Below are 21,470 nucleotides of genomic sequence, written 5' to 3'. Positions count from 1 at the left end.
ACCATCATTGATTCTGTCTGTGATTACATGAAGAGACAGACTAAATCCAGAAGAACTGCAGCAATGTCTCCAAGATGCTTGAAGAAACTTTCCTGCAAAGCTACAGTACTATGAGACGTTTTAGGCACTTGTGTAAAAATGCTGTAAAGTGAGGATGCTTTCCAAAATAATGTCATAAATAGATTTTATTTATCAATTAGCTTCTATTAACTGAATCAAATCTATATTTGGTGTGAGCACCTTTTGCATTTAAAACAGCTGTTGTCCAGGTACACTTGCACAAAGCTTTTCAGGTAGCTTTGTAGGAAGGTTTCTTCAAGCGTCGTTGCCACAGTTCTTCTGGATTTAGTATTTTTTTCTGTTTCTTCATGTAATCCCTGATGGACTCAATGAAGATGAGATCAGATCTCCGTGTGGAGCACCGGCTGTTGTCAGACTCCTTATGCATATAAAAATCTCACTGGATTATTACAATGGCAAAATAAATGTTTGGAAATATAAACTAATATTTCCTACTGACACTACAGCAAAGGATATAAATAACTGTCTTAAAACCATTTTTGAAAATTTGAAAATACAAATTTTGCTTTGGAGGTCTCCTACAACAAACGCTCTCATTTCCTCATAATATACATTGCACATCACCACATTTTTTAATGATTCTCAAACGATTAGTCCGATGATTCAGTCTCTTTAAATCCCTCCTTTCCGCTGCCTGCTCTGCTCTGATTGACCAGACAGCCTAGTCTGTTGTGATTGGTCGACCACTTACAGCGCCTGTCGGAAGCTAAACACACATTACCATAACTGAACTTCAGCTGACACTTCATGATTACACACTGTAAAGACAGTCCATCAACAAACCCATTATATTTCTAATTTATTGTGGTGCACATGTGGGAACTGTATCATTAACTGTTTTAATAATAGTGCATACGTTAGCCGAATGACTGATGTAACATTAACGTGAGTTAGCCGGTAATCTGGAGAACTACACAATATAAAACACAAAACTACATATTTTGAACACCCGGTAGAAAATATATACATCAATAAATATTCATACTTATAAAGTGGATACTGTCCCGTCTTTAATGGATAAGCGTTTTATAAACCTCATTTAGACCTCATGGAGATTTTAGAAGCATTCGTCAAAAGGTTATACTGCTGTTGTATCGCTGTGGTAATTTTAACCAGACTCTACACATCCTCATCCTTTGAAAGGATTTACAAAGAGAATTTGCTTTTGCAGAGGAGAAAACAACATCTTCTCGACATACACAACACAAACCTGCTACAGTGTTTGAGGGCGGGTCAAGTTGTTTGCGGATGGATAACATAAAACATAGGTGGGCATTAGGCAAATGTGTGTAGCTATGGCTACATACATACCCTGAAAGTTACCTTATTTTTGGAACCAAAAGTTGAGGTTATCCGCTTACTTGCACTTAAATATACCCGGGTATGTCACACAACCTGGAATAACCCCTTGAGTCATATAGTACATGGCACCAAAACTACAACATATGCAGGTCTACCAGCACACCAGAGGCCTGTTACATGAAGCTGGTTGAACAAACTCTGAGTTTCAAAGTGGGTTCAGTGTTGACAAATCCAACCTGGTATAAATTTTCTCTGTCAACTCAGTTTTGATCCAGAGTATAAGATTAACTCTGAAGCGTGTGCACCAGGGGGTATTCCAGAAAGCATGTTATCTGACATCTCGGTTAATCAATCGAGAGTTCAGGGTATGTTTGACGGTAAGATAACCTTGCTTTTGGAATTCCCCCCTGAAAGTGTGATACGTGCGGCAAACAATTATAAAATTTAGAAATTTATGAAAATCAATTAAATTAAGCACATTTATATTAATCTAAATATATAACACATGTTCATGCCGTCACTGTTTTCACTAGAAAAAATATGTAGCGCTCCAAACAGAAAAAAAGTTCTTGTGCTGCAGGTCCTTGTACTGTTTTCACATTCATGTTTTTGAAGTTTACATGGAGATAACGGCATCATCTTCAAAACCTGTTTTCAAAAACTTGCACTTTGAAACCTATTTCAAAGTTTGCATTGTCAGGCCACCAAAATGCAGCTGTCGTGTAAATGAATAGCTAGAACACAAAGTTTTCTGTTTTCAGTTGAAAACAGTGTCGTGTAAACAGCCCCTACATTAATAACTAATGATTTTTACAGTGGAAATGAACTTACTTAAACTGGACAATGACTTTCTTCTAGAGCTGCTGTACAGCCAAAACTTTGCATTAATTTCCTGTTATCTCTGTAAAGCTGCTTTGAAACAATCTGTATATGTAAAAAGTGCTATATAAATAAAGGTGGCTTGACTTGACTTAAAAGCAAAGTTTAATATTAATTGTCAATTATTATAATAGCTATATGAATATATTATACTAATTATACATCATTATAATTCATATAATAAATATCAGCAAAAGATGCGCAAATTTGTTTCATAAATTCTTTCCCTTAAAATGCTTTAATTTGGAGCGAGCGATATAGGGGGAGTGGCTTCATTGCATCAGATATGTCACTTTGCTCACAGCTGATTGATCCAGTTTTGGTTTACTCTAACCCAGAATAAAACCTGCTCTGGAACAGGTTAGCCGTGTAGCGTAAATTACAATGGCGATGAACCTTGCTAAAAACCAATCCACCTTCTTGAGCCCGTAAAACCAGAATTTGCACAAAAAAATCTCAAACTTGGTAGCAACTGAAAACGGCTTCATGCAACAGGCCATTGCATCCCAAGCTGGTCCCAGGGGAGCGTGCCTATGTTCCCACAGCCCTATGTTCCCACAGCCTTTTGTTCCATCATTTCCAAGGTTTTTTTTTTCTTTCCAAAATTAGGCCCTGTGTTCCCACATTTCCTTTATCATCAATTTGCATCAGATTTTATCCCCATTTCTCCAAATTTGGTAGTCACTTACACTAACCCTAACCCTAACCTTAACCCTAACCATAACATACCTAAACCTACCCCTCACAGAAGGGAGACTTGTCTGGGATGTTATTGGGCTATCCCTGTACCAGTATAAGCACTAAAACATACCCTTCGTGGGGGAATTAGGCTTGATTGTTTGACATACCTAAAACCTACCCCTCACAGGAGGGAGACTTGTCTGGGATGTAATTGGGCTATCCCTGTACCAGCACAAGCACTAAAACTTACCCTTCATATGGGACTAGGGCTTAATTAGTGTGCAATGCAAAACATACAATATCCAACAGCACATACAGTACACTTCCCATGCTGAGGACCAGCAAACCAGCACCCCATGCAGGTTCCAGCATGCAAAACATTTGTGTTTGCTGAGGAAAATGTTTGTTGAAGATGTGAGCATTAGGGCTGGACAGCTGCTTGTCAGCTCTTTTAACCTGTAAACCTTAACGAGGTCGCTGACACACTGAATCGTTCTATGTTTAAATTAGTTTTAAAGTTACTGTTAGATTTAATGTTATTACCTTGACAAACTATACATCATTAAAAAGATCTAACACTTTTATAAGAGTATCTAAGACTTATTTTATTCTGAGAAACTTATAGTGACAGTTATGTCTTAATTTGTGTCAGGAGTTATGAAAATGAAAAAATGCGTTGATACTTTACTATGATTTGTGAGCATCAGCAGCATCCATTGATGAAAAAAAATCTGTATGGTCGTCATGGAAATGCTTAACAAAATGAGAAGGGTCTGTCTGGTTCCTGCAGTTCTACACACCACACCCCTGCAAATTACGCCTACTACAACAATAAGCCTCCCGAAAAGAAACTAGTGTGGATGTCATTGACTAAAACAATATTTTAAAGTAAATTATTGTATATTTTATGTGTGAAATGTTTGTAAGATGAGCTTATATTGATTTAGAATCTTATTAAGTATGAAATAACAGCTAGAGAAACAAAATAAATTATACTATCAAATTAATACAGACTCATTGTAATTATAGCTAAAAACCTACCCCCCACCTAAACCTACTCCTTCCATAAATTCCCTTAAATTTACTGTAGAGTTTCATAATCAAAATACTGAAGAACTGAAGAAAACAAACAAGATGACTACGGCGTCTGGTGATCTATGTTATACGATCTGTATGCCTAGGCTGTAATTCACTAGGTGGCGATAGTGAATCTTAAAAAGCGAGGAAAGTGAAGTAGAAGAAAAGCAGTACTAGTGACGACATAAGCGATTTCAGAGGGAGGAGCTCTGATAACATCCCGAATGGCATAGGTAACTTGAGGTAGGGGGTGTAATTTGTATGGGCGTGGTCTTGTAGTCCTGCAGGCCGCAGTTGGACACACTTGGAGAAAACAATGTCCCTCAGAGATTTTTTTTGCTGTTTGATTAACATTAATGACACTCACTGCTCTTGAATGACTGCATTTTGTAACCTTAAAGGGTAACTAAACTCTAAAACAACTTTTTTTAGTTAATGATCTGTAAGACTGTGGCTTTATTAATGCTGTTCATTGATTCAAGTAATTTTTTTGACATTTGGGTATAAAGTGTTTTAATTCTACATTATATAGACCCTTTTACAGCCCACGTGATCAAATAGTTGCGCACGCATTTTGGCAACGGAAGTGGTGTTTTTCCCCACTGGCTATAAACGTGTTGGCACCTACGAAAGTTTATCAAAACGGTTTCCCAGCATCAAAATGTCTGGTTGTTGCGTTTACGGTTGCACTAATCGATATTCCACCAAGGGGCTTAAGTTTTATAGGATTCCGACAGGATCACGGCCGTTTCAGAATAGTGGCTGCAGGTGATTAAACGTGTTGATTGGAGCGAGGACATAATAAAAAATGCTCGCGTCTGTTGTTTAATCCGCTCGCGTAGCTTGACACGCTGCTGATTCTCGCCATACTTCCGTTGCCAATATGCGCGCGCATAGGTCATCGTTGTGTACAAACAGTAAAAGGGTCTATGGTGTAAAAACGTCTGAGTGCTGCCCTCTTCAGGTTGAACGGTGTCTACTGCAGTTGAATTTTCCTATTGGAAGTTGTGGTGCCCTGTGACGTAAGAGGGTACCAGCTAACCACGCCCTTGCCTACAGAAAGACGCGTCTCAGGTGCACCCCCCCCCCCCCCCCCCCCCCGCTGGGCTCTGCTCACTTTTCTATGGAGTTAATATTGTGCTATAATTAAACAAACAATTCCAGCATTTTGCAAACAAATTCAATCTGCTTTGCAAAGGAAAACGTCTCGGGTTACGACTGTAACCCTTGTTCCCCGAGAAGGGAACGAGACACTGCGTCGTCGTCGTGACGACACTATGGGAACGCCCCCAGCGTAACGCATCTGAAGCATGAATGAAATCTGTCCAATCCTGATTGGTGCTGCGTCATGACGTAGTGGATGACGGCATAGCCGGAAGATACAAAGGGACGCCGGTTCAAACACACGTTAGCTACTTTGCGATGAAGCAAGCGCTCTGAACGTGATAGGTGTGGCGGCGAGACGCAGTGTCTCGTTCCCTTCTCGGGGAACAAGGGTTACAGTCGTAACCCGAGACGTTCCCCTTCGAGGGAACTCCCACTGCGTCGTCGTCGTGACGACACTATGGGAACGCAATGCCCACTATGCCACACCGTAAGCACGCCACCCTAGTGTGAAGCTAGAAGACCAGGCACACTTAGGACGCGAGCACTCTGGCGCCAGGCGTCACAGGGAGTTGCAGACTATAAAATCTTATGAAGGTGTGCGGAGTGGCCCACCCAGCCGCTTCGCAAATATCTTGAAGCGAGGCTCCAGAAAGGAGGGCTACCGAGGAGGCCATGCTCCTGGTAGAATGAGCCCTCACAGCTATAGGTGAAGGCAGATTGCGCACCTGATAAGCCGTGGCTATAGCCTGAACAATCCAATTACTGATTGTCTGCTTGGATGCAGGCAGCCCTTTCTTGGGTGAACCAAAGCACACCAATAACTGGTCTGACTTCCTCCACTGAGAGGACCTCTCAAGGTACACTCTCAGGGCTCTGACTGGGCAGAGCAGGTGAAGTCTCCCCTCTTCTGCCGTCACGTGAGGTGGAGGATGGAATGCCTGAAGAACCACTGACCGTGCCACATTAGATGGCACCTTGGGCACATAGCCCGGTCTAGGATGTAAGATGGCCTTAACTCCGCCAGGGGCAAACTCCAGGCAAGTTGGCATTATAGCCAAGGCCTGGAGATCCCCCACCCTCCTCAGAGAAGTGATAGCAAGGAGAAAGGCCACCTTAAGGGTCAGGTTCTTTGCCTCAGCCGACTCCAGTGGCTCGAAGGGGGCCTCAGCCAACCCTTCAAGAACCACCGCCAGGTCCCAGGTTGGAACTCTGGAACGAGCCGCAGGCCTCATCCTCCGAGCCCCACGGAGGAAACGTACAACCAGATGGTGCTTCCCCAAAGGCCCATCACCTACAGGCGAGTGGAAAGCCGCAATGGCAGCCACATACACCTTAAGTGTGGACGGGGTTAGACCGGCGGAGAAACGATCTTGGAGGAACTCCAGCACTGAAGCCACTGGGCAGTTAACTGGGTCCACCTCACGCTCTCTACACCAAGTGGAAAACACATTCCACTTCAGGCTGTACAATCTCCTGGTAGAGGGAGCCCTGGAGCTGAGTAAGGTCTCGACAACATCTGCTGACAGGCCAGCCTCTAGGTACCGAGCCCCCTCAGGGGCCAGACCCAAAGGTTCCACAGCTCTGGCCGGGGGTGAAATATTGTGCCCCCTGCCTGAGACAGCAGATCCCTCCTCAGAGGGACCTGCCACGGGAGGCCGTCTAGCAGAGCTATAATGTCCGAGAACCAAACTCGGGTCGGCCAGCGGGGTGCTACTAAAAGTAGACTGATCCCCTCTCGGCGAACCCGCTCCAAAACTCCCGGGAGCAGAGCGATCGGGGGAAATGCGTACAGACGCAGCCTCGGCCACGTCTGCATCATGGCATCCAGCCCCAGCGGAGCTGGATGCCTGAGAGAGAACCACAGTGGGCAGTGGGACGTCTCTTGAGACGCAAAGAGATCCACTTCCACCGGGCCAAATCTCACGCATATGGCTTTCACCACCTCTGGGTGGAGTCGCCACTCCCCGGACCTCAGCCCCTGCCTCGACAGTACGTCTGCTCCCTGATTTTGGTCCCCGGGGACATACATCGCTCTGAGAGACGACAGTTTCCCCTGGGACCACAGGAGGATCTGGTGTGCCAGTCTGCATAGAGGGCGCGACCTCAGACCCCCCTGGTGATTCAGATACGCGACAACGGAAGTGTTGTCCGAGCGTATCAGGACATGGTGGCCGCGGAGGTCTGGGAAAAAGCTCCTCAGAGCTTTGTAGACCGCCAGCATTTCCAGGCAGTTGATGTGCCAGGAAGAGTGCCGGGTCTCCCACAGACCTCTCGCAAAGCGGCCGTCCATGACCGCGCCCCAACCAGTGAGGGAGGCATCTGTTGAAACGGTTTTCCGGCAACATGATGCTCCCAGCACTGGTCCCTGGGACAGGAACCAAGGTTTCCTCCATATGACGAGAGAACGAAGGCATCTGCGCGTTACTCTGATCATACGGAACGGATTCCCCTTCGGGGAAAACCCCTTGGCTTTCAACCACCACTGTAGGGGTCTCATGTGTAGCAGGCCAAAAGGTATGACGTTGGACGCTGCTGCCATGTGCCCCAGCAGTATTTGAAACTGCTTCACAGTGAGGTTGTGGCCTAGCTTCACTCTGGAGACCAACGCCTGTATGGAACCCACCCGAGCAGGAGACATTTGTGCCTGCATCGTCGTGGAGTCCCATACTACTCCCAGGAACGTAGTCCTCTGGGAGGGCGTCAACACGCTTTTCTTCGTGTTGAGTCTCAGCCCCAAGCACCCGATATGAGCGAGAACGACATCTCGATGTCGAACTGCCATATCGTACGACTTGGCTAATATTAGCCAGTCGTCTATGTAATTGAGTACGTGAATGCCCTGGAGTCTCAGCGGAGCCAGCGCTGCATCCATGCACTTGGTGAAGGTGCGAGGGGAAAGAGCTAGACCAAAGGGAAGAACCCGATATTGGTACGCTTCGCCCCCGAAAGCGAACCTCAGGAACTTCCTGTGACATGGAAGGATGGAGATATGGAAGTATGCGTCCTTTAGATCTATTGTGACGAACCAGTCCTCGAACTGGATCTGACTCACGATGGCTGGAATTGTGAGCATTTTGAACCTGAATCTCCTCAGAGAACGATTCAAATGCCTGAGATCTATTATTGGACGCAACCCCCCATCCTTCTTGGGAACTATGAAGTACCGGCTGTAGAACCCGGACTCCCTGTGTGGCAGAGGAACGCGTTCTATGGCCTCTTTTACCAACAGGGATTGAACTTCCTGTTCCATAACCCGAACCTGCTCTGGGCCGACCACAGTCCAGACCACCCCGTTGAACTTCGGGGGAGGGGAGCTGAACTGCAGTCTGTAACCCAGCTCTACAGTACGCAGGGCCCACGCAGATATATTCGGAAGGCATGACCATGCGCCGAGATAATCTACTAAGGGAACCAGCCTCTCGAGGCTGGCCTCGGGTGTCAACCGAGCCTCGTTCCCGACCCCCTGAAGCGGCTGACCGGCAGGAAGTAGTTGAGAATGATTTTCGGTGTGCGTACGCGTTCGCTGCCCAGCCGCAGGTCTTACTTGAGGCGGCTGGAGCGGCGTGCGTGCGCGGGAAATCAGTGTGGCCCGAAGCGTACTGGACGGCGGGTGCACAGCACTGATTTCCCGAGAGCTCCGGGACGGAGGCGACCTCAATCGCTCCAACCCGGGGGGGACAGCTCTCAGCGGTCCAGCCACGCCTAGGACCGCTTGGAGGAAGCCTTCTTCGCCTGAAGGACGGTCCTCAGATCAACCTTAGGCTGGGAGGGCTTACCTCGAGAGCGTCGCCTCCTTTGCCAGGCTCCCTCAGGAGGGGCGCGGGTGGCGACACTCTCTTTCTGCACCTGACGGTGCATGGAGCTGGTAGACGGCTGAGACTGCCCTTTTGCAGCAGTCTTTCCCGAAGAGCCAGGGCGGCGAGGGAGGTACTGATGGAAGGCAGCCGACTGCTTTTTCACCTCCTGAAACCTCTCGACTACGGAATTAACCGCGCCGCCGAAGAGGCCAGAAGGCGAAATCGGAGAGTCGAGAAGAAAATGCTTCTCCCTCTCCTTCATCCCTGATAAATTTAACCAGAGATGTCTCTCTACGCATACCAGACCCGCCATAGAGCGGCCGATTGCACGGGCCGTCTCTTTGGTGATGCGGAGAGACAAATCAGTAGCCTTCCTCAGTTCCAAAATATCATCAGGGGAAGGACCCTCGCCTTCATCTAGCTCTTTGAGGAGATCAGCCTGATAGGCCTGCAATACCGCCATGGTATGCAGGCAGCTACCAGCCCGCCCGGCCGCCATAAAAGCTCTGCCCACCAGAGAAGATGTTTCTCGGCATGGCTTGGTGGGCAATACCGGGGCCTTCAGGGAAGATGCGGCCTCGGGAGAAAGATAGCTCGCGAGAGCTTCTTCTACCCGTGGGATCTTCCCATAACCGTGCTCAGCCGTCCCCAGAACATTAGCGAAATCAAGCACTGGGGGATTGGAGAGCCTGGCTGAATAAGGTTTTTCCCACGACTTGCACAACTCATTGTGCAAGTCAGGAAAAAACGGAAGGCCCCGGCGTGGAGGCTGAGCCCGGCGCTTAAAGAACCTCTCATCCAGTTTACTAGATGGCTGGACTACAGGTTCTTCTTGTGGCCAATGAATATTTAATTTGGCCACAGCGCGGGTTAAAACCTCCACCAGCTCTTCTTGAGCGGGTGTATGAAGCGGTGGATGGGGCTCCATAACACCCGCCTCGATGCTCACAGCATCTGACCCCTCAGAGCCAGATAGCTGAAGCATCGGTGCCTCTACCTCGCGGGAAGAAGCCGCATCGCGGGCTTCCACACGAGGCGGGAGAGCGTCAGGATCTTCAGACGAGGACTGGGAAGATGACGAATCAGTCCCATGTCCCGCTGAAAGATCCATCTGCGAACCCCACGATCTGCGGCGCCGTGCTGCCTCGGCAACAGCGGGCCCAGAACCGCGAGGCTCGCGAGCTTGGCCGAGCTGATCAAATATAGCGAGGCGCGAGCGCAATACCCTCAGCGGCAGCTTCTCACACTCGCTACAAGCGGCTCCCTCGAGAGCCGCTCTAGCGTGCTGCGCGCCGAGACAATGCACACACATGTGGTGTGTGTCCGTGCCCGAAATGTAACGTGGACACGGATGCACACACTTCTTAAACTGCTCGCTTGCCATGCTAATAATGCTTGTGAAACTTGGACAAACAACACCAAATAAGACTCACAGAAACACAGAGCGCTTTAGCTGAAGAGCAAAAAGCTAACGTGTGTTTGAACCGGCGTCCCTTTGTATCTTCCGGCTATGCCGTCATCCACTACGTCATGACGCAGCACCAATCAGGATTGGACAGATTTCATTCATGCTTCAGATGCGTTACGCTGGGGGCGTTCCCATAGTGTCGTCACGACGACGACGCAGTGCGAGTTCCCTCGAAGGGGAACTCGACTCGCAAACAAACAGAAAGCAATGTGCAAGTACAAAGGTCAATTTGAGCAAAAATGCAGTGGAGTAACAAATATGTATTGTGTTTTACAAATATAAATAAATGAGCCTAGATAATATTTCACAAATAAACACAAACCATCCTACAAATTGCATGTAACCTATGAAACAAATACCAAATCTAGTGCATACAAATGCATATCTGTCTGTTATGATTGTGAGACGCTTGGCTTTTTATGAGATCTCTCGGCTCAATTTTCTCACAAATGTGTCCTGGTAGATTTTCTCACAAATGTGTCCAGGCAGATTTTCTCACAAATGTGGTTGAGCAACTTCCTCTTCTAAAACAGTAGATGGCACTAAACTAGAGGATTAATTTAGCACTAGTCTCCCGGAGAAGCACTGATTTGAAACTTGCCTTTGCCTACAGCTGAGGAAAATGACCGGTGAACAGGCGTGTTTCTGTCTTTATCTATAATTAACCTTTTTAAGGTTTTCTTTTGTAAAATGTTTATTGCATATCTAGGCAGATTAGCACTTAGTAGCAATTCACTCTCTCTATGATAGGGGAATCTATAAACTGAAAGCTCTGCCATTATATGTTGCCTGGACACATTTGTGAGAGAATCGAGCCGAGAGATCTCATAAAAAGCCAAGTGTCTCACAATCATAACAGACAGATATGCATTTGTATGCACTAGATTTGGTATTTGTTCAAAGGTTACATGCAATTTGTAGGATGGTTTGTATTTATTTGTGAAATATTATCTTGGCTCATTTATTTATATTTGTAAAACACAATACATATTTGTTACTCCACTGCATTTTTGCTCAACAATTTTGTACCTGCACATTGCTTTCTGTTTGTTTGCGAGTCGAGTTTTCCTTTGCAAAGCAGATCGAGTTTGTTTGCGAGTCGAGTCAACGGATGAGCCAGCAAGACGGGCTGGGAAGCGCATTGAGGCAAGCTTTTGGTTACCTCAGCCTGCTTTTGAACGGAGAACCGCTGGGCACAGTCTCCAACAGTGTCACCGAAAGGCCACCTTGTGAGATGGGAGCATTGAGAAAGCGAACTTTGGCGATGTCTCACACCTCTGCAAGGTTTAGACAGGGGGCGCTTCTGGACCACTAGGGTGGACATCATCTGGCTGAGGGCCAGCGCTGTGACTTTAAACACGGTGAGTCACCAGGCGCAGCTCAACACCGACTCAGAACTACCCTCATGCATTATGACTGTTTGGCCTTCCACAATTTTTTATTTTTTTGCAGGGGGGCTGTCACATGCAGGGAAGAGAGCAGTAGCACTGCCGCCCCACCATTGACGGTAGTGAGAGAGGAAAAACTACCCAGTGTAACCCGGGAAAGCATGGCTGTCAAGTCTGAATCTGATTCAGCATGAGCATGCACACCATTAAAGTGGGAGCTCAGCATCATCTTCATTTCCAGAGCGTAACAGCCCTCTCTCTGATGCAGGGAACGTCTAATCCTCCCCTGGAACCCCAAATGAAATGCTAGGTCCATCATGAGAATGACCAGCATCCCATCTAGAAACACAAACAGGACGATAGTGCAAGCCTGATGTGAGCACTCACATTCTCATTTAAGGTGCAACATTCTGAGCTGTGAAAACAGCTGTTTTGCTCCCTGTGAGATCGAGGCCAGTGCTGTCTGCGCTGTAACACCAACACCAGCTTGAAGAGGCGTTCTCCTGAAGAAGCAGATTCGTTTTCTTCTTTTGAAGTATAACACTGTCAGAAGATTGCAGAACCGCTCGGCTCCGAAGCGAAAGACAATATGCGATGCACCTGCTGTTCGCTATATGCTCGTGCTGCAAGCAGAGCAGCTGATGCAATTATCGCATGCCAATGTACATTGGCTTGTTTTAATACTCTCGAAGTAGATTGGTCGCTCAAGGCGATTCCAATTACGTCGTCAAGTCAACATTACGTCGAACGTGAGCGACTGAAAGGGAACAAACCAGGCACCCTACAAATATACATGAGCGCACGGCGAGTGACTGAACACTCAACCTGTGCACTCACACCAAGAGACAATTGTCCGAATGTACGAACCCCGACATGGAACCGAAACTGACCTAAAAAAGAGTGGTGGGATCCGAACACCATGCTTTGTGGTGGAAAAGAAAGCTCACGGCTCAAGCACACTCGAAGCCGCATGCTGCACAAAGACAAAATTATACATTTTGTGTCAGGGCTCTGTCACAAAACCAAGAATAAACCAGACCAAAGTGAAAGTACACAGTACCATGTGTACTTAACTAACAGAGTTGGGCAAGTTACTTCCAAAATGTAATATATTCTATATTACTAGTTACTGTCATTTTAAAGTAATTAGTTACATTGCAATATTACTGTGGCGAGCCCGAGGGCCGTGAGAGACCGGTGCGTCACGCAGGTGTTGCTCATTAGTTATCATGGCACCGGCCTCGCGCTGCTCTCTTGCGGCCCTCGTCCTGCTCATCACTGTCTCTGAATTGTAATGCGTAACACTGCTTTTGCGTTACTTTTGAGTTACTTTCACCAAAATAACCACATAAGTATTACTAGGCATTCTGAAATGCTAAAATTTTGTTTATTGCTGCTGCTCATTTTACATCTAGTGGAGGGTAATGTGGTATAGCAAAATGGCTGTGTAGGAGGCTCATGGTGCAATACAATCACTGTTAGAATCACAAAAGTCATGTAAATTATGGTAGAGATACCAAACAGAAAAGAGCTAGAGCCCACTATAATGCAACCTATAGCCTAATAACATGGCAACCTCTTTTTCTTTCTAATTTTCTTCTTCTTTTTTTTTTTTTTTTTTAATTCAAGTTCACAGCACAAACCTAGCATGCATTGGGTGGACACAGCTTATGCTTTATCTAGAATCAAAAAGTGCTCTTGGAGGAATATGGCTCAAGGAATATGGCTCAGTCATTTCAGTCCAACTTAAAAATTAACATGTAGGCTAAACATACAATTGCTAATAAATAAAACGGGTCAAACGGGAGAACACTGCTATTTGCCAAACAATGCCTAAAATAGGCTACCAAACAAAGGCTGGTAAAATTTAAATAACGTATAGCTAAACCTAATGGCTCTGTGGAGCTAGCACATTTTTCAAGAATACAAAAAAGTAAACAAATAAAAGTACTTGGGCCAATTAGGCATCATAGGAAATATAGCTCAGTCATTTCATCTTCACGAAAATGTAAGCTTGGCTATATTAAAAACACAAATAGGAAAACTGAAATTAAAAAATAAAGGCTAAACAGGAAAGCAGTTACTGCCAAATATACAACAGAGGTAGCAAGCAGCCAAACAAGGCTGGTAAAATAAATAGAACTATGAAGACACTTATGGCCTAGAGATCTATACCATACTTATATTTATATGGGGGGCTAGTCTATTCTACTACCCACTTGATTGAAATATCTGTTGAAGCGCATAAGGACAAGGCACTGAAAGCATCTCCTGAGACTGAAAATTATTTCTACTGCTGCACTGGATGCTGATGGGGCATTATAGCGGAGTGTGATTTTTTTTGTATTATTTATTTATTTATTGTTGTTGTTTTTTTGTTTTGTTTTAATTCTTGGAAACTGCTGCATATAAGACATTACCTCAGTTTCCACTGACATTGCGGTGCATCAGCCATGGCATTGTGATGTTCATCAAAGGAAAAAAAGTCCTCCAGGCTGGATGCGACAGCAGCAGGTTGAGGGGCATCGGGCATCAGGGCTGCAAACTGTTCTGGTGTTAGGGAGCAGCACTCCTTCATGAGTAGGAAATTGATGTGGTCTTTTCTTGCTGCTTCTTTTACCCAGCGCAGTGAGACAGCGGCCAGTAGCGCTTCTTTTGAATTAATTATTGCGGCAAATCGAGTTTTGATTGCTTCCACAATAACTTCAGGCAGCCCAGTGGTTATTTGCGATATGCCATTTTTGTTGTTAAAGTTTTGTCCATGAGAACTTCTAGCATTGGTTTAAGCCTTCCATAAAAACAAGTGTCCTCACCTTGTAGGATGTCCAGTGTGTCAGTGCATTCCTGTGATCCAAGCGTAGGCGTCATAGAATGAGTTCCACCGTGTTACTGTGGGGAGAATCAACTTTCTATAACTGATCTCTTACAGGCACTCTTTTGCAACTGTGGAGAGACTGGCCTTTGTCCACAGTGCCGAACATTTGGCTGTAGCATTACGATACACAGCCCACGATTCTGGATTAGATGCCAGACATTTATAAACCTCATTGTTCGCAATTAGATTAAGTGTGTGGGCTGCGCATCTATGGTGGGGAGGCAATACACATAGCCTGTGCTGAGCATCATCACCATCAGCGTTAAGCACACTGTGAAGTCCACCTTGCTATCATGCTCCACCTCCTCCCTCTCCTCTGCAGACTCCACTGGCTGCTGCTGATGCTCCTTGAATACCTTCACAAAGTTACTCATTACTGTACTGGGCTTGACATTAAGCCTTGTCATGCTTGTCCTTCGGACAAGTAAATCGGTCATTCACGTGTCCGAGTAAAAAAGTTGCTTGTCTGGAATTTTTTATTTTTTTTTGTAATAAATATTATTTAATCTGAAACAATATTCTGATCTGTGTTCTATCAGCTTTGACATATTTAATTCTGCATTTTCCGACCTAATCTTATTAAATGCATGCCTCATCTTTCATTTTAAATTCTTAAATTAGATTAAAAAAAAAAATCAATTAGAATAATAAGACACTAGGGCTGTTACCAGTCAAAATAACTGATTTAAATAAGATTATGAGTTTTTTAATATTTTTTGAATATACAAATAAGACATTTTGGAAAGAATGATACTTTTAAACAAAACCACCAGTAGATGGCGGCAGGTGACCGTCTTAATGAGTGAGTCAATGAGTCATTAATTCAAACAATTCAAATGGCTGATTCATTCAAGAATGAGGCAGTTGTTTATGTATGGGTCATTGAATCTTTTAATTTACTCGTAAAAATGCTCCGATACCAACTTTATAATTATGCTTTATATTACTGCTTTACAGCAAAATGCTTCACAGTAATATATTACTGTAATATGATTACTTTTGTAATGCATTACTCCCTATTGGAATGGATGCTGTCCATATCTACCATATATCCATATCATCCATATCTATGGCACTTTTCAAATTAAACTACTGTTAAGGCCCGTTCACACCAAGAAAGATAACTATAAAGATAACTATATTAGCGTCCACACCAGCGGACGATATCGTGCTGTTTATTCTAAGCACATGCTTGTCTGTCTCTTTAAATCAGGGGTGTCCAAACTCAGTCCTGGAGGGCCACTGTCCTGCAGAGTTTAGCTCCAACCCCAATTAAACACACCTGAACCAGATAATCAAAGTCTGATTATCTGGTTCAGGTGTGTTTAATTGGGGTTGGAGCTAAACTCTGCAGGACAGTGGCCCTCCAGGACTGAGTTTGGACACCCCTGCTTTAAATGCTTGAGCTTGATACAGCAGGATGGATTCTGATTGGCTGTCAATGTTTTTATCGTTCATCAGCTGGATAAAATAGTTCTAAAAGTGATTCCAATGATATCGTTTCTCTTTGCCGTTATCGTTATAGCTGTGGTGTGAACTCTGCTATTCTTTAATATTGAGAACAATGTTTAGAACTATATCTTTATCGTTATCTTTATAGTTATTGTCCTTGGTGTGAATGGGCCTTTAGAGTTAATTGAGCAGTTGATTAACAAATGATACCTTCTTGTAAAGTGTTACCATTATCTTTAATCTTAAATTTGTTTTCCCCGATCCTTTTTTCTTCCATCCAAAAAGTGTGCTATCTTTTGAATGACACCGATAAAGGCCAACTGTAAGGCAAACGTGTCCTCAGTAGATCGACTATTTCTGAAATGGACTAGATACATGCCTTTAATGGACATAACTTGGCCTAGCTGTTCACATTTTAGTTTTATTCTAATTTAGATTATTTTTGTTTTGTTGGTATCATGCTGTTTGACTTCAGTGATTAATAGTATTTTTTGTTTGTTTCCTACAGCTGAACCTCTGGTGCAGGTGGATGGGAAACCCAGCTGTTGTTTCTTCAAGTTCAGTCCAAAACTGATGTTCACCAAGGTCCTGAAAGCCCAGTTGTGGGTTTATCTGCGGCCACTACAGCAAACTTCCACTGTTTATCTGCAGATCCTTCGCCTTAAACCTATCACTGAGCAAGGAAGCAGACACATCCGCATCCGGTCACTCAAGATCGAGCTCAGTTCTCAAGCGGGTCATTGGCAGAGCATTGATTTCAAACATGTGTTGCAGAACTGGTTCAAGCAGCCCCATACAAACTGGGGCATTGATATAAATGCCTATGACGAGAGTGGCAACGACCTGGCTGTGACGTCTCTGCGGCCTGGAGAGGAAGGACTGGTAAGGACCCTTAGACCTGCTAGACCAGTGGTTCTCAATTCCAGTCCTCGTGACCCACTGCTCTGCACATTTTGTATGTCTCTCTTATCTGACACACTCAGTTCAGTTCATGGACTCTCTCCTAATGAGCTGATGATCTGGTTCAGGTGTGTTAAATAAGGGAGACATACAAAATGTGCAGAGCAGTGGGTCACGAGGACTGGAATTGAGAACCACTAGACTATTAAAAATAGAGATTTCTGTTTCAAAGAAAATGTTATAATCTTAACATTTTTGTTCATTGAAGAATCATCCATGCAAATAAATGACATCATTGGCATTCCTAATCATTCTACTATTTAGTTTTCTTATGTCAGAAGTTTAAAAATGATCTTTGGAAAAATAACATTACAAATAACAAATAACTTTTTTCCCATAAGGGTGTTCTGTGTCTGTATTGTGTTGTACTGTATTTTAGGATTATTTTAAGAGTAACAGGTGATGTTAAAACATTGAATACTGAGTCCACACCAAATTTTCCCACTGGGGACAAAATATATTTCATTTCATTCATCTATTTTCCATAACAAAGATCCAAGAAGAGATGATGGTGAATTTTTACTAAACTCAAAAAAAAAAAAACAACAACAAAAAAAAGCACAATACAATTTGTCCATACACCTGCTCAGTTTTTCAAATTCTTCTGAAGCCATTTATTTCCATTGTGTGAGGAAAAGACTGAAATGTAATTGTTCAGTGATAGTTATTAAATATCATCACACAATCTGATCAAAAGCAGTCATTGATGTACATTTGAGACTCCTGTTTAAGGTGCAAAGTACTGATTCAAATGCTGACGAGGCTAAAGTGCTGATAAAACCTGATTCAAATTTAAATTGACTCAAATTAATTGTTTCAAATAAAGTTTTGGAGTTTTTTTTTTTTTGTCCCAGCGGCTTGACCCATTTCTGTATGTCTTCTTCCTCCCCTAATCTCCAGCAGCCGTTCCTGGAGGTCAAGGTTCTTGAAACCACCAAGCGATCACGAAGGAATCTGGGTCTTGACTGCGATGAACACTCCACAGAATCCCGCTGTTGTCGCTACCCGCTCACAGTTGACTTTGAAGCTTTTGGCTGGGACTGGATCATTGCACCTAAACGTTACAAGGCAAACTACTGCTCAGGCCAGTGTGAGTACATGTTCATGCAGAAGTACCCACATACTCATCTGGTGCAGCATGCTAATCCCAGAGGCTCAGCAGGGCCATGCTGCACACCCACAAAGATGTCGCCGATAAACATGCTCTACTTCAATGATAAACAGCAGATAATCCATGGCAAAATTCCAGGAATGGTGGTGGACCGTTGTGGCTGTTCATAGAACTGTGCGTTTTGGTTTAGCTAAGGGGAAGTGATGGAGGGAGGGTGTCAGGGATGCAGTCTAAAATCTGCATGTCTCTACAATTTCCTTATATTTTCCTTACATTCTTTGGAAAGAATATTACAACATGTACAAAGAACAAAAACACATTTGTAGTTTCTTTCGCAAGTCCAGCAGAATAGTCCAGGATAAATCCTAATACCATTTCTCAATTTTAATCTAAATTTTTGTTCTACAAACAATTCTTACACACAGCAAGACTTGGTTCCATAGTTTTTACTTTTGATGCATTGTGCTGGGTAGCTCTGGCCACATTCAAAGAGATTCATAGGTCCAAAATCCCGCTCTTCAGCAAATATATTCTCATTGGCTAAGATTTTGTTAATTTGTGCAGTATTCCACATTTAGAGAGAACAGAAAAAATACTTGATGCTGGAAACTTGTTGAATTACAGCTGGTTAGGACACACTGGAAGATGACACGGACACACACACACACACACACACACACACACACACACACACACACACACACACACACACACACACACACACACACACACAATCTTCTTTCAGTTGTGAAAAATATTTAGAAATTTTGAGCCAGCATACTAAGACTTATTCTAGGTTTCCTCCATGTCTTTTTAATGTACTTCAAGGCAAATGTTATCCACTGAAGAAATGACTGCAGACACATGCGACCCCACCCCCACCACTAATGCTGCTACCACTATGGTGCGACATTCTCAATAATCTAGGTACACTTTTTTAACTAGTTTGATCCTCTTTTTACTTTTTTTTTTTTTTTTTTTTTTTTTTTTTTTTGTAAAAAGCAAAATGAAAAGGGAAGTGAAAGGAATAATTGTTATTATGAATTATTATATAAGGAGAAAAGGAACATAACTAATAGTGCTTGTAGCACTATTAATGTGTTTCATCATATGCGATGGACAAAATCATCTTAACGGAAATAACAAAAATAGCTTATTTAAAAAAATAATGTCACACATGTCTATAGTGTCACACACAGTAATTTAATAGTAATTTGTGTAAAGATAATGTTTCCCATGAACTATAATTTTACATGAATGCTATTTTTAGAAATGTCTTCTCTGCTTATATAAACTCTGCCTTAAAAGTCTGGTATCAATAAATCAGTGTCAAGGTAAAACAAAATAATACATGTTCATGGCTATATTCACTTGTACTGAATACAGCTGAGTTTTCAGCTGTGCTGAATACAGTTGAGTATAGGTCCCTATGCTGGCAAAGGTATTTACATCAATATAAAATAACAGATGTCACTATGGATCACAACTATAATGCTCTATCCTGTGTAAATAAGACACTTATTGAATCAGTGTCTGCAATGTAGAGAAAAAATCATTTCATTTAATTTTTTCTGTATTTAATCAAATATCATTCCTGCCCCTTACCAATCTTTAATGGTACAGTAAACTTATTTAGGAGTGCTGAAAAAGTAAAGGATGGAGAAGGGGAAAGGTAGAATAGAAAACGTCTCAGGTTACTCATGTAACCATGGTTCCTTGAGAAGGGGAACGAGACACTGTGTCCTCTAGAGCAGTGGTTCCCAAACCTGTCCTTAACCCATGTGATAATGAGCTGATGAGTTGAATCAGGTGTGTTTGATTAGGGAGACAAAGAAAACGTGCAGTGTTGGGGTGCCGGCAGGACAGGTTTGGGAACCACTGCTCTAGAGAACACAATGGGAAATGCTTCCGACATGACCGGTGGCTTAAGCATGTAGTATCTAAACGCGACAATTGCATTGAACAGCGACAGCCTATGATACCAGTGCGACGTGAGTATAAAAGGGCACCTGAGGAACACGTCACCCACTTCTTTGTCTGAAGGAGACGTAGCAGGCATCCCAGAAGCCTGGCAATGAGACACAGTGTCTCGTTCCCCTTCTCAGGGAACCAGGGTTACATGCGTAATCTGCAATGTTCCCTTTCAAATGGGAACTTGCACTGTGTGCTCTAGAGGACACTATTGGGAACAAATACCCACTCCGATATGCTGAGGGGAATGCATGCCTTTGTGACATAAGCACTCAACATTGACTCTACCAACCTGAGGGAGTCAAAATTCCCTTAAGGACACACCAGCTAGCTGTCAATGACACTATTCCCCTACGGCCACTGCCCAAGCTACGTACCCTAAATGAGGAAGGTACAGTTCCTTGCTTCTTCCCTCGCAGGGCCAAATATGGCTTGGCCCGATGGTAATGCTCAAAGGCTTGGAATCATACTTAAAAAAAGATATTCCTTGAAGGGAACATGACCATAGCCAAAATTACATTAACCCCAGCCTGTCACCTCAGGGTGACAATAGCGTAACCCCTAAAACCACCAGGGAGGCTAGTTACACTATTTTGTCAGAAAAAGCTTATGACATGTTTGCCTAAGCAGAATCTCTAGATTTAGCACTAACACAGAGGCCCCCAACGAGAAGGGATTTAATTATTAGAGACAATATCACTTCACACCCGGAATCCAGAGACGACAATCCTGGAAAGTAAAGACTCTACACGGCCCAAGAGGGCTATCCTGGATCTATACATCAATATAGTCTCAGGCTCTCAGAGTCTAACAACTTGTTAATGTAAGTGCACTGAGTTCTTGGGTGCAGAGTTCTCTGCCTAACAACCCTCTAAAGCGAGGAGAGTACTAGCCAGACTCTAGCTTGAGAACAGCTCATCAAGGAGGCTCACAGAGTCATTCAGCTTGATATAACTGTCGAACAGAGCTCTAGGAAGCGAAGTACTCTGCATTACAACCCTCAAAAGCAAAGGCAGTACTACAGCACTAACCATACAGCTAAATTATTTTTAACAGTTTTAAATTATTAAAAACCAATGCTAAAGAGCTCAAAGAGCAGAAGCCTCAGCAAAAACTACTCTCTAAACCGAGAGGCCTAACCACACTTTAAGCCAGAGACAGACTTATCAAAGGGGCTCATTTCCAAAGAGACATACACCTTGACAATACTGTCTGTGCGGACCCCTTGGGAGCGGAGGCCTCAGCAGGATGACTCTCTAGAATGAGAGACAACACTCTCATTGTTGTCACTCAGCCTTAAAGAGAGTTAACCAAGAAGGCT

The 21,470-nt window shown here is 43.9% G+C and overlaps 1 protein-coding gene across 1 annotated transcript in view; it reads left to right on the top strand.

Moving 5' to 3' along the window:
• gdf11 (growth differentiation factor 11) overlaps positions 1 to 21,159 on the top strand; it is a gene marked incomplete at its 5' end in the record, with an annotated part of 99,859 nt that extends 78,700 nt beyond the window's left edge. Inside the window, 3 exons of the mRNA XM_084100460.1 lie at positions 16,616 to 16,989; positions 17,968 to 19,871; positions 20,284 to 21,159. Of these exons, the coding sequence (XP_083956586.1) occupies positions 16,616 to 16,989; positions 17,968 to 18,348 (755 nt within the window). The 3' untranslated portion in view covers positions 18,349 to 19,871; positions 20,284 to 21,159. The remainder of the gene's footprint in view (positions 1 to 16,615; positions 16,990 to 17,967; positions 19,872 to 20,283) is intronic.
• Between the last annotated feature and the right edge of the window lie 311 nt (positions 21,160 to 21,470).

The sequence above is a fragment of the Abramis brama genome (genome assembly GCF_963993115.1).
Source record: "Abramis brama genome assembly, chromosome: 23".
In the NCBI taxonomy this organism is placed as follows: Eukaryota; Metazoa; Chordata; class Actinopteri; order Cypriniformes; family Leuciscidae; genus Abramis; species Abramis brama.
Note: the sequence above shows the minus strand (reverse complement) of the source record. Positions and strands in the feature narration are given on the sequence as shown.